The sequence below is a fragment of the Lepisma saccharinum genome, chromosome 22 (assembly GCF_977018435.1).
Source record: "Lepisma saccharinum chromosome 22, izLepSacc3.1, whole genome shotgun sequence".
In the NCBI taxonomy this organism is placed as follows: domain Eukaryota; kingdom Metazoa; phylum Arthropoda; class Insecta; order Zygentoma; family Lepismatidae; genus Lepisma; species Lepisma saccharinum.
Window position 1 is genome coordinate 36,506,575 of NC_139250.1, and position 23,760 is coordinate 36,530,334.

The 23,760-nt window shown below is 36.3% G+C and overlaps 1 protein-coding gene across 1 annotated transcript; it reads left to right on the plus strand.

The window, feature by feature from the left end:
* The first annotated feature begins 1,622 nt into the window (after positions 1-1,622).
* Positions 1,623-23,749, plus strand: LOC146004652 (uncharacterized). Its single transcript, XM_083143559.1, has 4 exons — positions 1,623-1,753; positions 7,300-7,461; positions 8,800-8,927; positions 22,173-23,749. Exons 1-4 carry the CDS (start codon positions 1,625-1,627, stop codon positions 23,419-23,421), a joined length of 1,668 nt encoding a protein of 555 aa, XP_082999685.1. The 5' UTR covers positions 1,623-1,624; the 3' UTR covers positions 23,422-23,749.
* The last annotated feature ends 11 nt before the right edge of the window (positions 23,750-23,760 follow it).

A 23,760-nucleotide genomic window follows, 5' to 3' on the forward strand; every position in this document is an offset into this window, starting at 1 on the left:
ACTGTAAGCAAACTGTAAGACGCATTACAGTGGGTGCTAACTGGCGAGAATTTCTGTCCCCGCTGCGTCTGACTCATGTTTGCCACGGTCCAAAGAGAACCAAGAAAATCGACTCCCGTGTTGTTTCAACAATGCTTGACGGGAGGTGTAGCTAACAAAACGGGTGTCGTGTAAACTAACTATTAAGTTAACAAAGAGATGGTATAATGTTGGATATTACCTTCATTAGAAGCAGCGAAGTTAAAGATAAAAGAGGAATGTCTGGCAATCCTAGATCCGGCAGCGCCCGCAAAGTTAGGCGCGTGCATCCCAGTTGCCCTAATGTTAAAAGCATACGCGTAATACTTAGCGTTGTGATTTACAGATATATTTTTTTTTTTAAATTTTCCTTTCACTAAGTTGCTTGATATGCTTTTCAAAATGTGCGCAAATATCGTAACCATGATAATGAGTAATATTCTCGAATGCATTTGCAAATTTTATCCTACGCATTTCGCACAAATGTTTTTTTAGTGAAAGAAAAATAATAATAAGAATAAAAATTTCACATGACCTTTCCAGAAGAAGGGTTTGTGTCCTTAACTAAGCTGAATGCGAAATTTGTCGGATCGAGTTACAGAATAAATGAGAATTTTCATTAAGTAATACATATGCTAATATTGTTAACATAGTGTGTGTGCATTTTGTGTTTGAAATTGAGTATGCCCATACATGACTTAGATTCAAATAGATTCTATTTAGTTAAAATATCTTTGGGTTTTCTTTATCCAATATTCAGGTCAGGTTTATCTAAGGAAGTCTTACACCTTTCATACAATCACGCTACGCCACTGGTACAGCATCAATTTGTCACGAACTTCTAAGGCCACTTTCTCGCAAACCATTTCGAATTAACACAAACTATTTCGCACAACGTTAATATAAAATGAATGACTTGCAGTGATACAGTTAAAATCATATTTTAGGTTAGAGTAGAAATGTCCATTATGATTTACGAAACACGTAAAATATTTTCAGTTGAATTATTCAGGTGATGTACTGTCGACTATAGAGCTTATTCCCTGGTGTTTGTGTCCAGCCTTTTCGCTCGACTGCCTGAATCCACTGATTTTTCCGTATCGGATCTGTCTGAAAACTATGTATAGATACCCGAAAAGAAATATTTGTTCCCAACCTCGTGTTTTGCAACCAAAAGCCATACAATTATTGTCGCCTTTTCTAAAGATACTGCCTTTACACCTTTGCACTCCATGTTATTCTATTGAAAACCGGAAGTAAAGTTCCCGACTGCGCCAAGGAAGCACAGAAATGTATACATCCGGAGTATAGACCCCATAAAGAAGAAGATGCCGAGCAACTTTGGCTGGGAATCGCAAACGCGGTGAGGGTCAAAAATAAAGAAGAAGAAGAAGCCAACATATGAATCAACACGCAACTGTGCAAGCTACTAGGCAAGTAAACTGTGACGTTATTTTCTATGTTTTGTTTGTAAACAAACAGAATCAGTTTGATTTGGAATAATTTTGAAAGATTGTACCCTTTTTAAGTAAATTGTATCTAACAGGAAGTTATTGTAAATGAGTATTGAAAAATATCGAAGTTAATGCTGAAGTAGTTGCATGAAATGATGGCATATTCGAAATGCTTTTTCTGTTGTGAACGAACTACATCAAACGAAGGTATAAGTATTAATAAGGCAGAAGAAGATGGAATGGATATTCTAAGGAAAATTAATAATTGCCTTGGTGTATGGGTAAGCATAAATCTATATAAAATGATACATTTCTTTACTTATTTTCCATTCTTCGGTACATCCTTATAAAACGTCAAATAGATAATAGTTTATGATACTAGGGCTGTGCCGATACCGATAGGTCTACAGATTCCTGCCAATACCGACTAGTATGGTACTACTTTCGTATAGGTGAAACACCTAGAAATCATTTTTTTCGCACTTTTTTACATTGCTAACATACTATTCTGCATTGCGGAACGTTTATTTAGGTGTAATAATGAATTTCTAACCAAAATAATGTCTATTTCTTACATTTCCGAGTACTTACTGTTCTTCGTTATTTCGATTCTGTAACTCACAATATGGCGACAGCGTACTGGTTCATCGCACGTTGTGCCAGTGTTTTGTCGATTTGGATTGTGTATGCAATGTCGCAACCTTGTTCACCGAAAAATACCTACTTTCGTTCCCTGATTTGAAATTATGCTAATACCTCGCAAACCATTGACGTTAGCCCCACAAACCATTTCCCATAAGGTTAGGTTAGGCAAGCATAGTTAAAAAAAAAAAAGACTAAAAATAATCGACACGTCATGTTATAGTGAAAACACGGCAAGGTTTGAAACATTTACTTGGGGTTATGGGTAACGGTAGTATAAGCCGGAGATGGATTTCTTAAAATTTACAGGAGAAAAGACGAGAAAGTACTTACGGAATTCCGTACTTGGGGACTTTCTGAAGCCGTGGAAATTGTTTTTTAGAATCGTGCAATGTTTTTTGCCTGTAAATAAGGTATTTTTCCTCAATCATGCATCTCCGTTGTACGATAGCTCGTGCCGCCATTACCGTTGACTACGTGAATCAAATGTTCCATGTTTTAGGTTATGTAACCCCCTCACAGTGTAGCAACCACGCGGTAGTTTGACAAGATGACGTGTGAGCGAGTTTTTTTTTTTCCAATATAAGGTAAGACTCTAGTTTATGTCCTTTTCCTAAGGAATACGTGTCATATATCGTTGGAAAGCTTATTTTATAAGGAATTCAACAACGTAAATCCGAAAGCGAGCAAAAATTTCCTGAAGGAGTAAATCGAGAAAAAACGATGTTGTCCGGATATGCGCAATTGAACGTACTGAGGAATTTTTTAGATGATGAAGCACATATTTAGGGGTGAAATGAGTGCTAATGGAACCTAACCTAACAGGCCTAACCTAACCTCATAGGCATACCTCGACCCCGTGAATGGATAGTGGGGCTATCGTGAAGAGAAAGTGTAAAAAGAAAAAGGTACTTACCCGAAGAGATGCCGGGTGCCACACAACAATCGCGCACTGCGAACGCAAAGAAGCAATCACCATGCAGATAAGGACGTAAAGTAGAGTCTAGCCTCAATTTTCGCTTAAAAACCTTTTGTGAATAGTTTGTGCAGCATTTATCAGTTCATAAGTTTGGAAACACTGCACATCAGCTGACGATACTGCATATCAGCTGACGATAGACAACGTGAGTCAAAATTTGCGTGTCGAATTAGCAACGACCAATAAATGATTATAATGTTAAAAATAACGCTTTTTTCATGGGAAAAAAAGTGATCCCCAGCTTGATAAATCTTCCGCTATGCATATGAGGTAATAGCAATGATTTTTATTTGAAAACAAACGAGTTTAATGTGTCTCCGGCTTATACTACTGGTACCGGGTTACGTCATGTAACACACGAAACATTGTGCTCATGTGAAGAAAGCAAATGGTGGCAGCAGCAAGAAACTACTTACAGAAATGACTTTATCTAAGGTTTATAACGTTCGTCGAGGTATTTTCTTTCATCGTGGAATCTATTTGACTGGCAAATCATCTATTTTGCTACAGAAATATCTCACCGACTCACAATTGCCATTGCTTTCCTACGTGAACTGGAAGCTCCATACGTTTGATGACATAACCCCCCCCCCCCTCTCAGTGTTTCCAATGCTTTTTTTTTAACTATGTTTGCCTAACCTAACGTTATCGGAAATGGTTCGTGGGGCTATCCGTCAGCTGCCCGTGCATAATGTAAAATTTTCACACGTGACGAACATGATAGTAGGTATTTTTCAGTGAAGAAGGTTGGAAACACTGCATAACCACAACATGAGTTAAAATATGCCCGCCATAACGTGTCTAACAGAACACTCTGTACATGAAAAATTGTCTTTCTTTTCATGTAAAAAGCATAATGCCACCTTGAACTATGTTCCGCAATAGACAATTTGTAAGTACGAACCATGCGGAACACAAAATATCTGATTTTAATGTGTCTCCGATATACCGAACTTTTACTGTTTGTAATTAATATGTTAATATATCGGACTATTGATGATAGCATGTAAATTAAATTAATTATTATATAAATAGTAAAAAGATGCTATAAAATTAGAGATATAACCGCAAATATTCATCATTTAGTTTATGTGTAGTTAAGACCGCTAAAATTTATATGAAAACAACTGCCCTGGCAAGAAAATTAATGTCAAAAAAGATTAAAAAATCAATATTTATTGAACAACAGAAAATGATGTTACATCTAGTTGATGAAAAGTAATGTTTCTAATTAGTATTTTGTGTATATTTTTATAAGTAGTGATGTGCATAAATCTTCTTTGGTACTGTCATTCAAGCCTATGGTCCCAATCTAATCTGGGCGAAAGTAAATAATCCTCGATTGGCCAATGCCAGGAGTTAAAAATAAGACCTTCAGAATGGAAGAGCACAAGAGGAAATTTCTGATTCCAGTTGTGGGTCCATGGTCGCATTCTACACCCTCGATTTAGCAAGGATTTTTAAATTTTTTTTTATGAAGATTGTGTGTTTAAGATTGTGAAGAACAAAATTCTGGAGCGCGGAAAAAGTATTTACGACTGTACAGCTGTTTAAAGTTGAGATGTTGCCGTTTGAAGTTGTGAGGTGGAAGTCTACTTCCGGCCATGTTAGTTTCGTTGCACATGTACCAATGGATGGATGTAAATGTAGATTTTTCAGGGCTATACCCCAAGAAATGTCATGAAAATTGCTGTCTAAATTTCCTGCCGATTCTGGGCTCCACCTTTGGGGTAATTAACCTACCGCCATCGCGGCCCCGCCTCCGCTTCGCTAAGCTCCAGCTACCCGCCTTTCTCTATAGAGTCTCTTTGGAAGGCATGTTAAAAACTGGCCGAGCCACCTGCCCCCAACACTATTTTCCGCACTGACACATGAAGGAACAAAAAAATTAAAGCTAAAATTTAACCCCAAAAGGTAACTTACCTCTTTTTTCCAAGGCCAGACACTGAATTGCGGGTCGAAGATAATTTTGAAAGTCCAAAAGAGATGTAAGTTGTATGTCAAAAGTCTTTCTTGTCCTTTTCCACAGAATACTACTTGTCCTTCCGTTCCATTGTACAAATAAGAAGTCTCAAATTATCCCATCTTTCATCCATTGAACGTCAGTCAATCTCATCCTTTGTCCTTCTTTCAAAATTGGATATCACACAAATCAATTCCAATGTCTGAAGTCGCACAAATCAATTCCGTCTGAAATCTCCAACCTGCCAATACATCACACAATTAACATATCACAATCGCAAATTATCCCATTGCACAAGTCAATCATAAGAAGAAAAAGAAAATGTGTGGAGCCCAGACATGTGCCTGTGATATGAATCCATGATGGACTCCCTGAAAAACCATATTGACGTTACATACATAAAGAAATTTAATATTTAAAAAATGTAAGTTTCGTAGCATGTAGATCTCAAAAATTACCTTCCACGATATTTTGAAACACCCTTTGTTATAAAAAACTAATTTATTTGATGAAAATATTTGAAATGTGTGCGAAATCGAGGGTGCAGAATGGGATCACAGAACCTCACTTGCCACTTGAACGTAGATAAAACAAAGCTAATTTCACAGCGACCTATATCCCTCTGTCCCAAGAACTCTGCAATCACATGGCCTGGCATTAGTGCAGCAGGGTCATTCCATGTCAAGTGAACCAAATTTTGGTCAATTTTGAATGTGACCATCTCTGATTTTATTCATACTTAGTTGTTGTGAAGTACCACCTAAGGTGGGAAAAACTGCAAAATTTCAGATTTTTATCTGTTGTAGTTCTCCAGTTAGAACTGTCTGAATGGAAAAATGCACAATTTTCAGCACACATGCAATCACAAAAAAATTCATAAATCAAGCTAGAATTGACGTAGAAGGTTGGAATAAGAACTAAATTGTTGCTTTTGCTATGAGCTTTAATTAGATATATCATATTACTACTTTTCAATTTTTTTCATTGCAAGGTCATTCAAACTCTTTTTGAATATCGAATTTTTCCAAAACCTATATTTTGAAAATTTTTAAAAAATACACATAGAAACATACATATTTCAACATCAAGTATTAGAAGTTTTGTTATGGGATCGCAATGGGATCATAGTTTTTGACATGTATAAACAAATACTATACACTAGGTAAGACCATATGACACGGGAATATTGCAATGTAAATTCCATTCCTTTGAGGTGAGTTGTTGCTGTTGACCGCTCTTCTAGCCACTCAAAATCATTGATGTCAGTGGAATCAACACCTTTCTGAATACCATTCTCAAGGTTAGATGTACACAGAAACTCTCCAAAAGTAAGAGTTCAGGAATTGTTTAATCAGTTATTCCTAGTGCACAACTTGGATATATCTTGTCGATTCATATAATGTTATTAGGTGCAAAATTGTGTAAAGTTTTATATTTTATTGGATTTCACTGTAAATGAGTTTTAACTGTATTTATAATATGTTGTTTCACTGTCATACATCTTAACATTATCTTTGTGTGTATTTCATTTCCCATAAATGGGACTTTGGTTCTGTGATGAGCCAATGAATAAATGAAATTAAATGAAAAAAATCAATCAATACACACTGATAATGCTGGTACCGGCCCATACATGGGTATTTTTATTTATGTAAAAGACACCCTACACATAATGTTTTAACCCTGAATCAGGGTGTTCTTCAGACTAAGAACCAAATTTTAGTGAGAACAGCAAAACTGCTGATGACTATAAATCACTTAATCGGATTTTAGGAAGTATTCATGGAAGTAATTTAAAGCTAACAGCCCTGCTTAACTCAACAACGAAAACATTTAGGTCTAATACCCCTTCATACCTATGTCACATGACATCTTAGCAGCAGCACATATCGGAACATCTTGTATTTTCCAATTCCATGGTGTGCAGAAAAAAAGTACTTGTCAAACGCATGAAAATGAATGCACATAGACATAACTTGATGTATGCCAGTCACCAACAACTAAAGAATGCACACATTCATTTAACAGGCCACACCAGGTCAAATATTATGTTCGTGCACAGTTTAAAACATGGTGAAAATAGCTCAAAAGCTAGCTTCATCACTTCACCATCTGGTAAAACTAGTCATTCTGTGTGTGCATATGTACATATAGCACATAGAATTATGCTAACTGTTGGTCTAGATGTCAGAGCCGCATGGACATTGTTTTAATTCATTTACATTTTTTTTTCTTTCTTTCAGGCAACAACACAACTTGATTCAACAGATATTGTATGCATGCAATGTGAGCATGAGATTCATGGCTTTGACGATTTCCTTCAAAAATGTATTAATGCTGATATGATGTTGAAAGATAAAGCCTCCATAAAGAGGGTAAAATTCAATCAACGAGAGACAGAACAGGTAACTAATGTTAGTTTACAAAAAATTGAATTAGAACAAGCATGTGAGAATGTTGTGAGTTTCTGGAGAAAAAAAAACACATCATTTTTACACTTTACAAAACATTAGTTGTGTGTTGAATAAAAAAATGTTCAATGGCTGACTATGGGCATCCTGGGCCAGATAATATATTTTTTAACAATATTCCAGTTCTTCTTTTGAAATGCATCATCTGTATTTTGTCCCTTTGACTACTTTTCACCCCTGCAGCCACCCAAGACATAATGAACTTGTTATGATTAAGTGTCCTTACCCCCATCCCTGTTCTTACCAAAACCACATTTCATGCCATGGTTGACAGTCGAAAGCGTTGCTACATTTTTTCTCCCTTGTCGTTTACAAGCAACCAGTCCTCCTCTGGGTATGGTCACTGCATTGTCCAGTGACATGCATGTGAGGCAGGGATGAGGACAAAAATGTTAAAAAAAAAGGGACTGAACCTAATCTTACGCCATTCTTCAAACATGCTCAAAGGAGCAAGGGAAGAATGTCCACCTGCGCCACCTTATCCCTGTCCTGTTTTAGGGGTAGGGGTGGGAGTGCAAGATGCTTAGCAACTCCAAACCAATCCTTCTTTTCCAGTATTCACTACACCCCTAGATTTATGCCTGTGGTTTTATCACGGATTGTGGAGACAAAGGTTGTTATAACTTGGCGAAGCCTGTACACCTAGAAGTAAGTGTACATTGCCCTTGAAAAAACACCATTCATCCGAAACACAACTTCACTTCATGACAGAAAGCTGCACTTTGAGAACTGAGTTCTCTCCCAGGACTTCATCATGCTGTCAGCAGAGAAGGAAATGCTTCTGTTATACTCCAGTCCACATCCTACGACAGGGGATGAAATCTACATACCTGAAAGAAACCAAGCACAGATTAACAGCAAATGAAACAGTACTACCATAGTTGTATTTACTTTCTTACATATACAGAGTGATTCATAATTCCCTCTGGGCTTTCGAACATTTATAGTAAATACATACTTACAGCAAAAAGGTGCATATTAGTACATAAAGAATCTCTCCTAGTTTGCACTCGTAATAACCCCCATCATGTAATTGTAGGTTTAGCCTCTAGGTGGCAGTCTAATGCAGTTAACACAAACATTGCATGCACTGGTGAACACAAGTGTTCTGCATCTTATAATTCACTAAATGTGAGTCTGTTGCAGGGATGTCCATTATTTCTTATACAATTTAATGAACATTAAGTATCTATAATTTGCATTCCCAACATCAGTTATAATTTTATATTACATGTGTGTTATTATTTTAAGCGACTTTTATTTTTTCCCCAGGTCACAGTGGTGAGTGAAACTTCAAATGATGACAGCGATTCCAATCAGTCTGAAGAAAATGCCCCTGCACTTTTTGATTCTAATCCAATCTTTGGAAATAACTCAGAGTTAATAACAGAATCATCAGGGTATGTATCAATTCCATATACAGTCGGCTCTCGATTCTAAGACCCCAGACATAATGACCCTCTCGAGATAGTGACCCTTTTCCCGGGAACCATGAAAAATTTGGATAAAAGCTGAAAAATTTAAGGAAATTGGCCGGTTGCACTCATTCCTTTCACAAGCATTCTACCGCTCACAAGTGAGTCTCATCTATCAGTAGACACCACCACAACAAGCTTGAGTAATATCCAATTGCACTTGACCTCTGCCCTCCTTTTCCTCAAATGTGCCAATGTTACCCCGCACCCAGACAGCCTCTATCCATCGTGCCAGAATTGTTTTGCCATTGTGATTTCGCTTGCTCTTGGATACACGAGAAGAGAACGTATTGTTAGTTTATTATGTTTTTGCAGCTTATTTGCCTGTGACAGTATCGGAACAAGTAACTGGTAGAGCCAAGGCAGGTTACTGTCTACAAGAAGGAAAAGAAGCAAAACATCTGGGTGGCTCGTCCGGGATATTTCGAATTAAAAGTACCGAATGTGCTTGGATGTTATTTTAAATTGACCTTGACTTGTTTCCTTGTCCTAAGAGCTGCTGACAACTCACGTGGGGGTTCAGGAAGTTCACATGAGTGAGCTGCTCTTGGCCTTGTAGCCAAGAACTTCTGGTAATCTGCAAAGCTGTTGCTTGCCAATAACAGTAATGACTCGTCCAGCGTGAAGGGAAAAGTCATTGTTTTGAATCTTGCAAAGCAGTTTTGATTTGAAGATAATGAAATTCAATTTCCAGAAAGAAAAAAAACAACTTCAAGTTCTGCGCTTTCTGATAAGTAACGCCCAGATTTTTATGTAATATCAACCCCTAAAATATGTAAAAAATATGTAAATTCATAATGAAACATGTACTATAAATATTTATTCCAAACGTTACTTCCTATTTTTGTTACATTTTTTCCTCACGAAGGGATATGTTTATTTCAAAAAGACTTACAAAAATTGAAGTTACAATATTACAATGCTTACATTAAGTATTTTTTATGTTCTTATAGAGCAAAAATATTAACCACAATTTGAATATATTCAATATTTAATTTACAATGTCACCAGGTACCATTCAAAATGTTCAGTAGTAAATTTTCGTTGCCCAAATTTTTCACTCAAAAAGCACTTACAAAAATTCAGGTTACCTTTGATCTTGGGGCAGGCACTGTATTTTATTATTTAACTTACAATATGTTACCAGGTACATTTCCAAATGTTCAGAAGTAAATGTTTGTCGCCGATCAGATATTATGTTCTTGTACGCAGAGAAACTTCTCTCCACGTCACAAGAAGTAACTGGAGCGTACTTCAGGAGGTGAATGTGGTCGGGAGAAATATCATTGGGAGGGTTAACTGTTTCACCATTGAGAATGCGGCTCACTGTAAATAAGCTGACGTAACCTGGGTTTCTTTCAGTCACTGCGTCAAATTTTCTTCGAGCTTTCTCTCCCACATCTCCTCCAACAGCAGACAGTTTCTTTCTTGCATCCTCATATATATCCATGGCTTCCAGGAGAGGAAGCCCAACAGTTTCAAGTTTTTTTATTCTTGTATCAATCCAACCAAAATTGCTGTTTATGTATGCCATATCGCAAGCAAGTTTGGTGTCCTTGAAGAGATTTTGAGCAGTGCGTACCGATACAGCTGAGTCCGCCGAAAATGAGTCAAGCACAGATTTCACTTCTTTAAAATGTTTGTTGTAAAACTTACTTGCCCGGATCCAAGGGCCTCATCTAGTAAGAATAGGTTCCGGAGGAAGTGGTACACCTGGTAATTGTTCCTTGTAAACTTGCACACGTTGTGGTGCCTTCAGAAACACCTTTTTCATGGAAGAAATAAGTTGGTTGACTTCCGGGAAATTGCCTCTCACCTCCTCAGCAATGCGTTGGAGAGCATGTGCCAAGCAAGTAAAGTGGATCAAGTTAGGATAAAACACTTTAAGTGCCGTAGCAGCTTTTAAGATGTATGATGCACTGTCTGTGAACATGAGAAGAACTCTCTCTTCTTGTACGCCATCCGGATACAACAATTTAAGACTGTCATTCACAAATCGTGCTATGGTGGAATGATTAGTACGCTGTAGAACTTTGCATGCAATTAGATGTGGTGTAGATGGAGAATCAGCAATTAGCGTTCCAACAATGAAATTACTTACATACCGTCCCAAAGCATCAGTTGTTTCGTCGATGGAAATCCACACATAAGAACTGCCTACTTCTGCCCTAATTGATTCTAAAGTTTCTTTGTAGGAATGTGGAAGATATCGCTTTCGAAGGGTTGACTCGTCAGGAAGTTTACGGCCACAATATTTTTCCAGAAAATCCCGGAACTTCGGTACTTGAATATTATACCAAGGGATGTTTGCTGCAATCATTGCTTCGCACATTTCCTTGTAAAACACACTGAATGAAGAATCCTCTTGCATCTGGGTTAGTAAAACTTGCTTCTCTTCACTTCGTAGTTGTTTGTTTTTCACATGAAGTGAAGTGCGAACATGTTGATCTAATTGAGACTTCATATTGCACCAACTTTTTTATCGCACACTCGACAAAAAACAACTTTACCATCCGAAGTAAATGCATCATCGACTGCTATCCAAGATCGCAACTTTTGAGATAACGAGGAGGTAGGCGGAGCCATTCCAGCTTCCTACAGCTAAAACACTTTTTAAATACTGAGGCAAGCTCTTCTTAAAACTCCAATGGTTAAAATCAAAAGGCGACAAAATATATATACGAAATTCTACAGTTGAGTTAACACTTCATTCAAGAATTGTCGCCGCCGGCTGCAAAAATCAAAACTATCGCAACAATGTACGGATGAAAGGTAAGTGCCTCTCAGCGTTGTACTTGCTGCCTTCCATTGTTGGTTCTCTTCATTCGCTGTGTGTTGCTTGCCGCTCCATGTTACAAACAGGAAACTGAAACACTGTCGAATCTTGATGTAATTGTTACGATGCGGTGAATCAACGAACTGCTATGTACGTACAATGAAGGCAAATCGCACCATTAAGTTACTATATTTTTTTAGACCTGGAAATGGGGAGGGGAATCGAGAAGATACTTTTTTAACTAGTAAGCCAAAAGTTCATTGGATTTTCCTCTTAAGGACTGTTTTATGTAAAAAATATTTCATATCTTAGGAATATGTAACATTTAGTAAAATATGTAAAAATATGTAATATAAAAACTTCACTGTGACATCTCTACTGACGTAATTCGTCAATATATTTTAATTCCACGCTTGTACATATAAAGGAAAAAATATGTAATTACATAGAAATCCGGGCTCTTCTGATAAGCAAAACTGTAAATTTTATTTTACACCCTGACAGAAGAATAAACTTCTTGAACACTCAGAGTAGTTGGAAGGAAATGCACACAATATAATTGCTGCTTTTCTTCAGAACCATTCATGTAAAAAAAGGAAAAAAAAGTGCTCTGCTGAGACCGATTAAATACAAAAACATTATTCAAGGGGAAATTTTTGGGGGGATACACAGGGTAAATGGTGTTTCTGTCTCCTAGGAATCTTTGTGTCTTGCAGTGGTAGCGTTGTCCCCTTGTAATCAAGGGTCCCAGGTTCGAGACCCGGTGCAGGTGCATAGTGGTTCAGATCCCACTTTAAACTGTAGGTCCAGTCCCAATTAGCTTTACTGTGCATAAAGTGGACTTAAAACATAAAACACCAAATCAATCAATCAAATCTTTGTGTCTGAACTCAGCTTAAGCTCAAAATTGCTGCAAATTCCAATAACAACCCCTTCAAAATAACGATCCTTTTCCCGGGAACTGTGAAAGGTCATTGTATCGAGAGTTGACTGTAGGTATTATGAGAAGGGTATGCATTTTTAGGTATGGAAACATGTGGTTCCTGGTTCATGTCTGGGTACTGTTATCAGTGTCCTTATTCTCTTAAATACTTCATAGTTCCATATATCAGAATCTATGAAAATGAAAATTTACTTCTTTGTGGCAAATGTATAAAAATATTAACAAATCGTTAATTTGCTCAAGGCAAGAATTTCCTGTTACAGGAAGGAAATCCTTCTACAGCAGTACTCAAGGTCGCCTGAGGCTGCGAATGAACTTTGTAATATTCTTGCTGTGAACACAAGCAAGAACACGTGTGTAATTACTTCTCACTGTTTTCCTTTATGATGTTATTAATATTTTCTTTATTATTATCCTATGAATATATCGAGTATTTTGTAATTTTATTCAACACATATATGAACTGCAAGATTAAACACATTTTCAATATTTTTAGTGAAGTAATATTTTGATTAACATTGTCATACTATGCTCTTCATTCTTGAAATGTTTCTTATAAAAGCACACACCAATTTATAACAAATATTGTAGTCCACTAGAACCAATGAATTGCTTTTAAAAATTATTCTCAAATGGTTTGAAATTACAGTGAAAAACAATAGGGCAATTTTAATAAACATACATTATAAACCCCCATCTACAGAAACCTGAAAAAAAGAAAAAACTACTGTCTGAATGGAGACTCGAACAGCCAATCAAAATGTCAAACTCAGTTTACAAGGAAGATGCCTTAACCAACTACTCTATATATCTCTCTCTCTCTCTCCTAGAGGTAGCGTCATCGCCTTGTAATCAAGGGGTCCTGGGTTCGATACCCGGTGGGGGCACATAGTGGTTCGGATCCAACCAACCAATCTCTCTCCTCAACATGCTCGTCTGGGTTTGCTAGAATCTGTGTGGCATGTTTCGTCGATCACTTGTTGTAACTTTACATTTCGAGAGGCCTGTTGATATATTTTCTTCCCCCATAAATTATAGTTTGTGGTTATCAATATTTTTATATCCTTCACATATATGATTGTTGTGGAAATGTAAGCTTCTGCTTCAAAAACCTCCTTCAAGCCAAAAGCTGAGTTGGGAAAACTCACACGATTTATTTCCTGTTGATAGACAGTGTTGCAAACTGTGATGAACTCCCACTTGTTGCAGTTTCATTGTCGAAATAATAGGACATGTAATTTGTTAGAACACGTATGTTTATATCAGAGAATACCGATTTGCTTTTGTCATTGTGTTCATTTATGCCTACATAAGCGTTGTGTATGTAATGTGTGTGTAATGTGGAAAATATATGGTACCAAAACTCCTTCGTATGATATGACTTAAGGTGAAAACACACAATTTGAGAAGAAATAGTGAATTGTTATGTCTTGATAAGAAGTACAAAAATAACAAATATGTTCTGTATCTCATAAACAGTTATAAAGCGAATACCGTGAGATAGATATTGATAATGTTGTTCATACAATTTTCAACTCCATATACAAGGATAGTTATTTAAGAACTCTTTTATAGTTCTATAGTTCGAAATGTATCAATTGTATATTTTCAATGCATTTTTAGAATATTTGTAGTTTTAGGTTATGTTTGCTAAATATTTTGGAATGTTCTCTTGTCCAATACTGTGGTTTTGGGTACCTTGTAACATATAATACTGCTGTACTAAGGCTGAAAAGCTGTTCTCGGGTGTTTAAAAACACATTTAAATAAATAAAAGAAATAAATTTTGGAACATACATATCCAGAGGAAAAATTGTCACCAGTGCAACGTATGCAGATCTACTCAAGAACCACTTGCATCCTGCAATCAAGTCTAAAAAAGTAGACTTTTGTGCAAGTGTTTTGTTGAAACATGACAATGCACAACCCCAAACTGCATGTTCAATTGTTGCAACCATCCAAGATCTGTCTTCAACATCCACCATATTCTCCAGACCTAGCCTCCAGAGATTTTTACATTTTTGGATTACCGAAAGAGCCACTGGGAGGCATGTGTTCCCAATCCAATGAAGAGGTGATGTAAGTAGTGCACCAGTGGCAACTTCAGAGACAAAAGATTTTTTTTTCTAGAGATATGGATGCACTTTTTTCAGTGCTGGTGTGCACCTTGGAGATTATGTTGAAAAATTATACAAGTCCATACCTTCTTGAATTCGATACATTTCAATACAAGAAATATGTGTTTTATTTGATTGTGCCTCTCATGATTACTTCCTCATAGTCAGTGTTAACTCTACTACAATGCGTATTTTCTGATAGTCATAATTTGTAAAAAAAATAAATAAAAACTCTTCTTTTAATGTTGGTAAAACCACTTATTTTCTAAGGTACACATGAGCCACAGGCAACAGTCACGGTTTTTTGTTTGTGGAAAATGTGTACATGCCAACATGTTCTTTTAGAAGTATTGTGATTTTAATTGCATTGTAAGGGCAATTACAGAGGCAGTTGTCCTGCTCATATTGTATTTTGTCTAAATTATACTGTATTCTCTGAACTAGAACAGTTTGTAACAATAGGTTTGGTGTTTTAAGTCCACTTTATGCACAGTAAGGCTAATCAGAACTGGGCCTCCAGTTTAAAGTGGGATCCGAACCACTTGTGCCTCCACCGGGTATCGAACCCAGGACCCCTCGATTACAAGGCAATGATGCTACCACTGTGCCATTGGGGAGGCTCTTGTAGCAATAGGCATTGAACTATCATGTGTTCATGCAAAACAATCCTGCCACCCAATTTTCTTGTTTCTTATATTAAGGATGCTTTTGAATCATATGGGAGCAACTTTGGAAGCACCATAACAAAGTAGAGTTAATGGTGCTTTAGCTTGTTGTTTCACAAGTTTAAGTGATTTTTCGTTTATGAAATGCACCCAATGAGACTATGAAAGCTGCATTTTTCAGAATTTTTGTTTGGTCGTGCCATTTTTTTTTTTTGTAAATTTACTTCTGAAAATTCAAAAAATGAACTGAAATTTTTCCACAATCCAGGTTCACATTAATGCTAATATTTTGGTACTTATTTCAGTTAGGAAGCTCATCTTATGCTCATTTAATGGGCATTCCTATGATATGCAACACAGTCATATTTAAAAGAAAACAAAATTTTAACCTTTTTCCAAAATTTAAATTTTGGGAAAATCTGAAATACACCATTTTTGAAAAATAATATATATATGATAAATACCTTTTGTAAGCATTTGTGCAAAATTTTAGCATGAGACAATCATCAGATCATATTTTTATAGAAGGTAAAAAGTCACTACTTTTGATCTGTCACTTAACAGTTATTAAGCCATAAAATCTGTAAATTACACTTCATTTGAAAGGAATAACAGAAGAGAAGATGTGCAGTATGTGGCACACTGTGTGTGTCTGTACCTGCAAAAACATGTCCAATTTTGCTGGGTCCTGCTTCTCTACTCGATAAACCTCAGTTGTGTTTCAGCTTGGACCAAGCAACAGGCTTCTTTCATGTTATTATTAACTTACTGTTGTTTTAGTTTGTTTCATGGAAATCTTCTAGTTACATAACATTTATGTAAATTGATTTATTACTTATGCATTAGTGAAGTTATCTTTGTGGTTATAAAATAGCGAAAGTTGACTGCATAATTATATGAAATATTTTTCATCACTTGGATGGTGAGAGAGGAAAGGAATGGTCATTACATGCTACAAAATACTGTAATCCATTTTCAGAAGAACATTGCAGAACTGCTAATGCTACTGTATAGATGCCTTCTTTAAAAAGTTTTCACATTAAATCAGGAATGTGATAAGTGTAAAAAGACACTGTCTGAATTTAAAACTAAAGAACCTTCTGTTGATGAAAATGCAATGGCAAGTGCCAGTGCTGAAAGCCGAGATATTTGACTCAAACACTTCACTTCAGTTGTTGAACAAATCTGTTTCTTAATTAGGTGAGTCAGCTGTTGATGAAGCCAGTTGTTTGGTGGTTGAAACCACTGAAGCAAAGGGGAAGATGGCGACTAAATGATAATGCAGTTTTCTTTGTTTACTTCAAGGTTACATAAAATATACCTCTTAAGTTTTTCCTTATAAATCATTGATCTCCTTTCTGGTGGAGGCACATAGTAGTTCGGATCCTACTTCAAACTGTAGGTCCAGTCCGTATTACCCTTACTGTGCATAAAGTGGACTTAAAACACCAAATCAACCAATTCATCTCCTTTCAGAGTGCTTCTATGATATTGAAGTCACCAGCATCCGAAAATACATTTCTGCTTCACGTATACCAGAGTATAATTTCATTTAATATTGTGACTAATTTTACTTTAAAACCACAGATTAAAGCAATAATAGTGTTCAGAAAAAGAACCTCAAAGTAGTCTTCACACAAAGTATTTTAATCCATTGCAAAACATTTTAATTAAGAATGATATTATGCTTTTCCATTGACCGTATTTTCGATTTGCTAAATGGACCATGTTAAGAAATTTAAATATGTAACTTTTACTAGTAAATGCATTTAAAATGCATGAAAAAACAGGGGAGGAGAAAAATAAACCTAAGAAATAAATAAAAATGCAACAAAAACTGCAAATAAACTAAAAGCAAAAAAAGGCTGAAAAATGAAAAAAAATGTAAAATAGAAAGTGTTTTCAGGCTCTATCTGAAGGGAAACTGACATGATATCAGATTTAGCATTATTTTTAATGGTCAGGAAAAAAAAATCTTTCATCAACTTCCAGACCATAATTACTAATTATGACCATTGAAAAAGTTTTAGGGGAGAAGGCGGTTTACTTAATTTTTTCTTGCTGAGTGATCGTATCGTCCCTTGTAAAACAAGCATGGCATTGAATGCCCTCTCAGAATGGTGCAGTGGGCTAAACTAGTGTGCTCTTCCACCAAAACAAAATATATTCTTCTAAAAGGAAGATTAAGTGCTAATTACAACCCCACAATCAGACTTAACGCTAAATCAATAAAAAGAGTGAGAAAAGTGAAATACGTAGGTATCACCATACAAGAGGTTTTCTTTTCAGTTGACATATAGAAATCATTACTAGCAAAGGGGAAGCACTAATGAATAAAGTAGCAAGAATCGCAACAAACAAATACGGACTACACCTTTCAGTGATAAGAACTTATCTGAGTGCCCTTTACAATTCCATTGTAACACATGGCACGTCGGCGTGGGTGGCACAGTGTAAGAGCAGCACTTACGTAAGCAAATTATGGAAATCACAAAGGAAAATGATACTCAGAAGCAAATTACGGAAATCACAAAGGAAAATTATCCTCAGAATCACGGGGGCATACAACACCACCTCGACGGAGGCCCTTATAGTGATTATGGGAGTGCAGCCAATCAATTATATAATTAAAATGAGGGCAGCTATGTATTTTTTTCAAGAGAGGGAGAGCCTTACAGGTAATTTTTATCCCACAATTGGCAATATTAAAAACAAATTTGATACGGATTAGCAGAGAGAGGGGAACATGAGCGATAAAGTCAGGAGATCACACCTGTTCATTCCCATACTGAAAAAACAACGTATTGTTTAAAGAAAATAGCCCCATCCAGAGGACTTGTCCACCTTCTCACAGATCATGGCCCATACGGGACACACCTCTTGAAAATAGGGAAAAAGGTCAGTAACATCTGCACAGCATGTCATTTGGAGAGAGACACTCCCGAGCACAAAGTCTTCTTCTGCACTGCTGCCGAAAATGCAATTTTGAAAGCAAGGCAACTTTTGCCTAACAACAACATAAACAAGTTGCTGTACAGTGAACATGGAAAAATTAAACAAGCTTGCCCAACTTGTGTCTGATGCTGAACTAAGGAAATATAAGATGGAACATGTTCCGCATCCCCTTCCCCCTTCACAAACACCCCAGACTCTTAAGGAGAAATCTAAGAAGAGGGCTGTTCATCGAACGGGATCTGGTCCTAACACTGCAAGGCATGGAGGATGATGGACTGGAGGGGGCATCACGAAGGCGGTATTACATCGTGTCGACCGGAAGGCAGGAGGCTGCAGAGAGGAGAAGAATTCATCCCCCCCCCCTCCCGAATGCCAGGGGAATGTCACAAGGACTACCTGACAACAGCCGGCTGAAGATAAATGCACTTAAATCAAATCTAAATAAAACCTAAATCACCTTTCTCATTAACTCATAAACAATAAGACTTTGAGATTGAAAATAAACCTAAAAGAAAATAATTAACTCAAGTGAGTCAACAAAAGAATAGTAATAATAATAATAATAATAACCTTGAGAGAAAGTGTTCACTAACTTTTAACCGAGAATATCTAAAGGTGCCCCTCAATTGACCTTAAATCTTACAACCCGGAAAAAAAAAATACCAAATTCCGGGGACTTGACCCCGAAGTAAAATACTGTCAATGGAGGGCATATTACGCTATACATATTTTAAGTATTACAAATAACTTTATTAACTGCTGGACTCCAGTGGAATCTCAAGAGATTAAAGTTACATTAAGATACGTTTGCACGTAATTGGCATAATTGTTTGAGAACCTCAACCAAATCTTACTCTGCTCTGTATGTATATAACTAATGTTAATATTTGAAAACTTAAGAAGCTTCGATTAAATCTCCACCAAAGATGATATACCTATTAACCCATGTAATAATTACTTTTTACTTATCATCTTGTTACTTATTAATTAATCTGTGTAATATTAAGAGAGTTTTATCACCTCATTTCAGTTGCAATGCAGAACTTAATATTTTTAAGATTTCCATACATTATATCTTCCATTACTCTATTTATTCTTTAAGCTTGCCAACTAATATTAAATTAATATTGGTATTGATATTTTTATTTTGTCTATATTTTGTTCACATTCATTCTCGTAACCCCAATGCACTTACTACGCTAACAACTAGCACTATATAACCCACAGAAGTAACACAACCACATAATATATATTTTAGTTAATGGTCATTAAATTTAATTAAGAACACAGTGTGTATATGTGGCAGTGTCTCAATAAAATAAACAGAAGAACGAAAAATGCGTTTCCACTCGGCAGGGATACGAAAGCTCTAACGACAATGTACTTTGCGCAGGCGATGAACTTCACATGGTGCTGTCTCCAGAAAAATGCCAGCCAAGCTATCTTGTAGGCATATGCAAGATAAGCGGATTACATGTCTCGCGGCACAAGCCAAAAGAATGCTACGTTTTCTTATCTGAACCTGAGTTAACCACGAGGAACGATACATGTACGATCACCAAGCACCTTCCTGCATAATATAAGCACTAAGGTTTGATTGCGACGTGAGTGCAGGGGCCACGTTTTGGCATCCTGAAACGGACATTGGAGAACAACACAATTGATGTAATTCCACTTCCTAAAGAATTTAAGTAACACAATTTTACACCCTGCCGGTTGTGGTTTCCAAAATTAAAACTAATCGGATTCGATTTTCCAGCTCTAAATTTAAAACATAATAAAATTCGCCGTTGCAGATACAAGCTCATAAAATGATAAACGAAGTTAATAATTCTGTTTAATATGTATCATATTATATTATGTTATTTTATGTAATGTAAAGTTGAACCAATAAATAAGAAATGTAAAGGCCATAAAAATTCACGCAAACTGACGTCCTGGTATATTTTATGGAACCAGGACAATAAGCACATACCCTTGAATGTATGCAGGAAGAGGCGGGTGCCCCGCCCCTTTTATTTCACTGCCTAGCATATCAGTTACATACTACATGGTGATTTTTTCATTGTAAGACCCTGTCAAATTAGAATATTTCATCTCGTGAAAACATGCAAATATAAAACTTGCAGTAAAAAGATCCTCATACCTTGAGGGAGGAAGGATATCAAGTCAGCTGACTGTGAGTAACAATGTCTGGCCATAATAGTGAGTAGAAGTTCGAGCACCGTGAAAATGACCTGCCACATTGTTGTCATTTACGCTCTTCCTTTAGGCTGCAGTTGGCACTCACTATTGTATCCTTGGCTTCTGTGGAGTTCATGGTGGGGTGCAAAGGTACTGCTATACAGGTCTATCTTCAACTTGTGCTTAGTGTGTAAGGTTAATGTAGAGGAGCATGTGTGTTCATTGCAAATATGGAGCACCGAGATTGACTCTACCTGTACAGTGATGGTGGACATTCAACGACTTCTCTAATATGGCCATGCTTATAATGAATCAAGCTGTGCACTCTAAATATTTGGATTTTGATGGTCTTGCAGTGAATCAATTAGAAGTTTAAGTGAATGGACAAAACTGATGTAAACAATATATGTCTCGCTATAGGTGTTTGGTCAGTGTAATTTTCACATCTAACATTAAGAATTTTTTTTTCCAGCTAAAAGAGAAAATTCAATGAGAGATGTACCAAAAAGTAATTAAGAACGACTTTAATGATATTTTAAATGTTCATGTAGGATATAAATCAGAAGTAAATTAAGTACACACAGCAGACTCTTTAGTTCCAAAACCTAACTTGTCTGAAGTTAAAGATGCTATTAAGAGGCTACAGAATAACAAAGCACCTGGCATTGATTTAATACAAGATGAGTTAAATAAATATGATGGGTATTCGTTAATATGTAAAAATCATGAATGGGAGAGGGAAGAAGAATTTACAGGATTCTTGATGGGAAGCCTGATGGTAAGAGACATGTAGGAAGGCCAAGACAATGATGGAGAGATAACATTGAGATGAACTTAAAGGAAATCGGCAAGGATGGAAAAGAGGAGATAGATCTTGCTCAGGATAGGGACAGATGGAAGGTTTATGTTGCTGCAGCCACAATACCTTCGGGTTTAAGAAGGCTAGATAGTTAGTTAGTTGACATACCAAAAACTTAAACAGCAGCAACTGAATTTTCATAAGTATTCTCTGTGCTTTCTTGTATGTTTTCTGGTTTTGTTATTAATTTTCAAAACCTTCAAACTTTTGAGCACAGCTAACTCTTGCATCTGATAGATGCTAAACTTCATGTGCCTCAATCTTCAAGAACTTAGTAGTTACTTGTGGTCATATATATACATATATGGTCGGATCATGATAGGCAGACACCCATTCTACTAGCTTAGTCCTGTTGATGTCTAATTTTACTTTTCTCTGAAGTGAACTATTGACAATAAATACACGAAATGCATTGTGAGGAATGTCACATATTTTTTATTACTCTTAAGAACAAATTAAGGCATATATTGGCATCAACATTTGGTCTTAAGTGGTAAGAAAAATTTATTAATAATATTTGTTGAATCAATAACATATTTACATTTCTGTGAGTATGTCCTCATTAACAGTCCATTCTACTATCCTCTGTCTTGAATGATCTGCATGTAAAATACGTACGTTACCTGCTTAGGAAGTGACACCACATTTGTCTGTGATTCTACTTTTTTCAGATACTTGAACAAGAACTATGTGGAAGGAGAGATTCAAGAAATCCCAAGGTCAGCACATTTGCTAGTATCTGCAGGAGAGTTAGGTGAACAAGAGCAGCCAGAAGATAATACAGAACATACAAATGGGATAGGAAAATTTGGGATGGAAATTTCAGCAATATCCCTTCAAACCAGTGCATGTACTGATCAAACCAAAAATGATAACAGGAGGAAGCAATATGTATGTTCCATCTGCAACAAAGTTTTATCTTGCAAAGCAGGTTTCATAATTCACGAAAGAGTTCACACAAAAGAGAAACCTTTTAATTGTTCAATTTGCAACAAAGATTTTGCCGTTAAACAGAATCTTGTTAGGCATGTGAGAGTTCATACCAAGGAGAAGCCTTTCAATTGTTCAATTTGCAACAAAGATTTTCCCTCTAAATACCATCTCGTTGTGCATGTGAGAGTTCATACCAAGGAGAAGCCTTTCAATTGTTCAATTTGCAATAAAAGTTTTTCTCAAAAAGGGTCTGTTAATGTACATATGCGGCTTCACACCAAAGAGAAGCCTTTCAATTGTTCAATTTGCAACAAAGGTTTTGCAGTTAAAGGGAGTCTCGATGTACATATGAGGCTTCACACCAAAGAGAAGCCTTTCAATTGTTCAATTTGCAAAAAAGATTTTTCTGTTAAAAAGAGTCTCAATGTACATATGAGGCTTCACACCAAGGAGAAGTGTTTCAATTGTTCCATTTGCAACAAAGATTTTGCTTATAAACGCCTTCTCGTTGTGCATGTGAGAGTTCACACCAAGGAGAAGAATTTCCTTTGTTCAATTTGCAATAAAAGTTTTTCTCAAAAAGGGTATCTTAATGTACATATGAGGTTTCACACCACAGAGAAACCTTTCAATTGTTCAATTTGCAACAAAGATTTTGCCATTAAAAGTAGTCTCAATGCACATATGGGGCTTCACACCAAGGAGAAACTTTTCAATTGTTCAATTTGCAACAAAGATTTTGCTGATAAACGCAATCTCATTGTGCATGTGAGAGTTCATACCAAAGAAAAGCCTTTCCTTTGTTCAATTTGCAATAAAAGTTTTTCTCAAAAAGGGTATGTTAATGTACATATGAGGTTTCACACCAAAGAGAAGCCTTTCAATTGTTCAATTTGCAACAAAGATTTTGCCACTAGAAGCAGTCTTATTAAGCATGTGAGAGTTCATACTAAGGAGAAGCCTTTGAAACAAAGATTTTGCCGCTAAAGGGAGTCTCAATGTACATTTTCAGGATACCGACGCACCTGAAAAAAAAAAACTGGAACCTTGAACATCTTGGGGAATTGAAAAGAAATGAAAATCTCATGAAATTTCAGGGAAAATCATCTAATTGATCACGCGTCTCAATAAAGTACATCTGAGGGACTAGAATATGCACTTACCTGTTGATAATAAAAAATACAGCTAAAGTAATTATTAACACAAAATCTTCATTAACCTACTTTACACAAGCTACTTTGGAAGATACAGACTTTTGATATATGTTGGTTTTGAATTAGATTAATGGATATTGTGTCTATTCCTAAACGTCTTTTGCCAAATGTG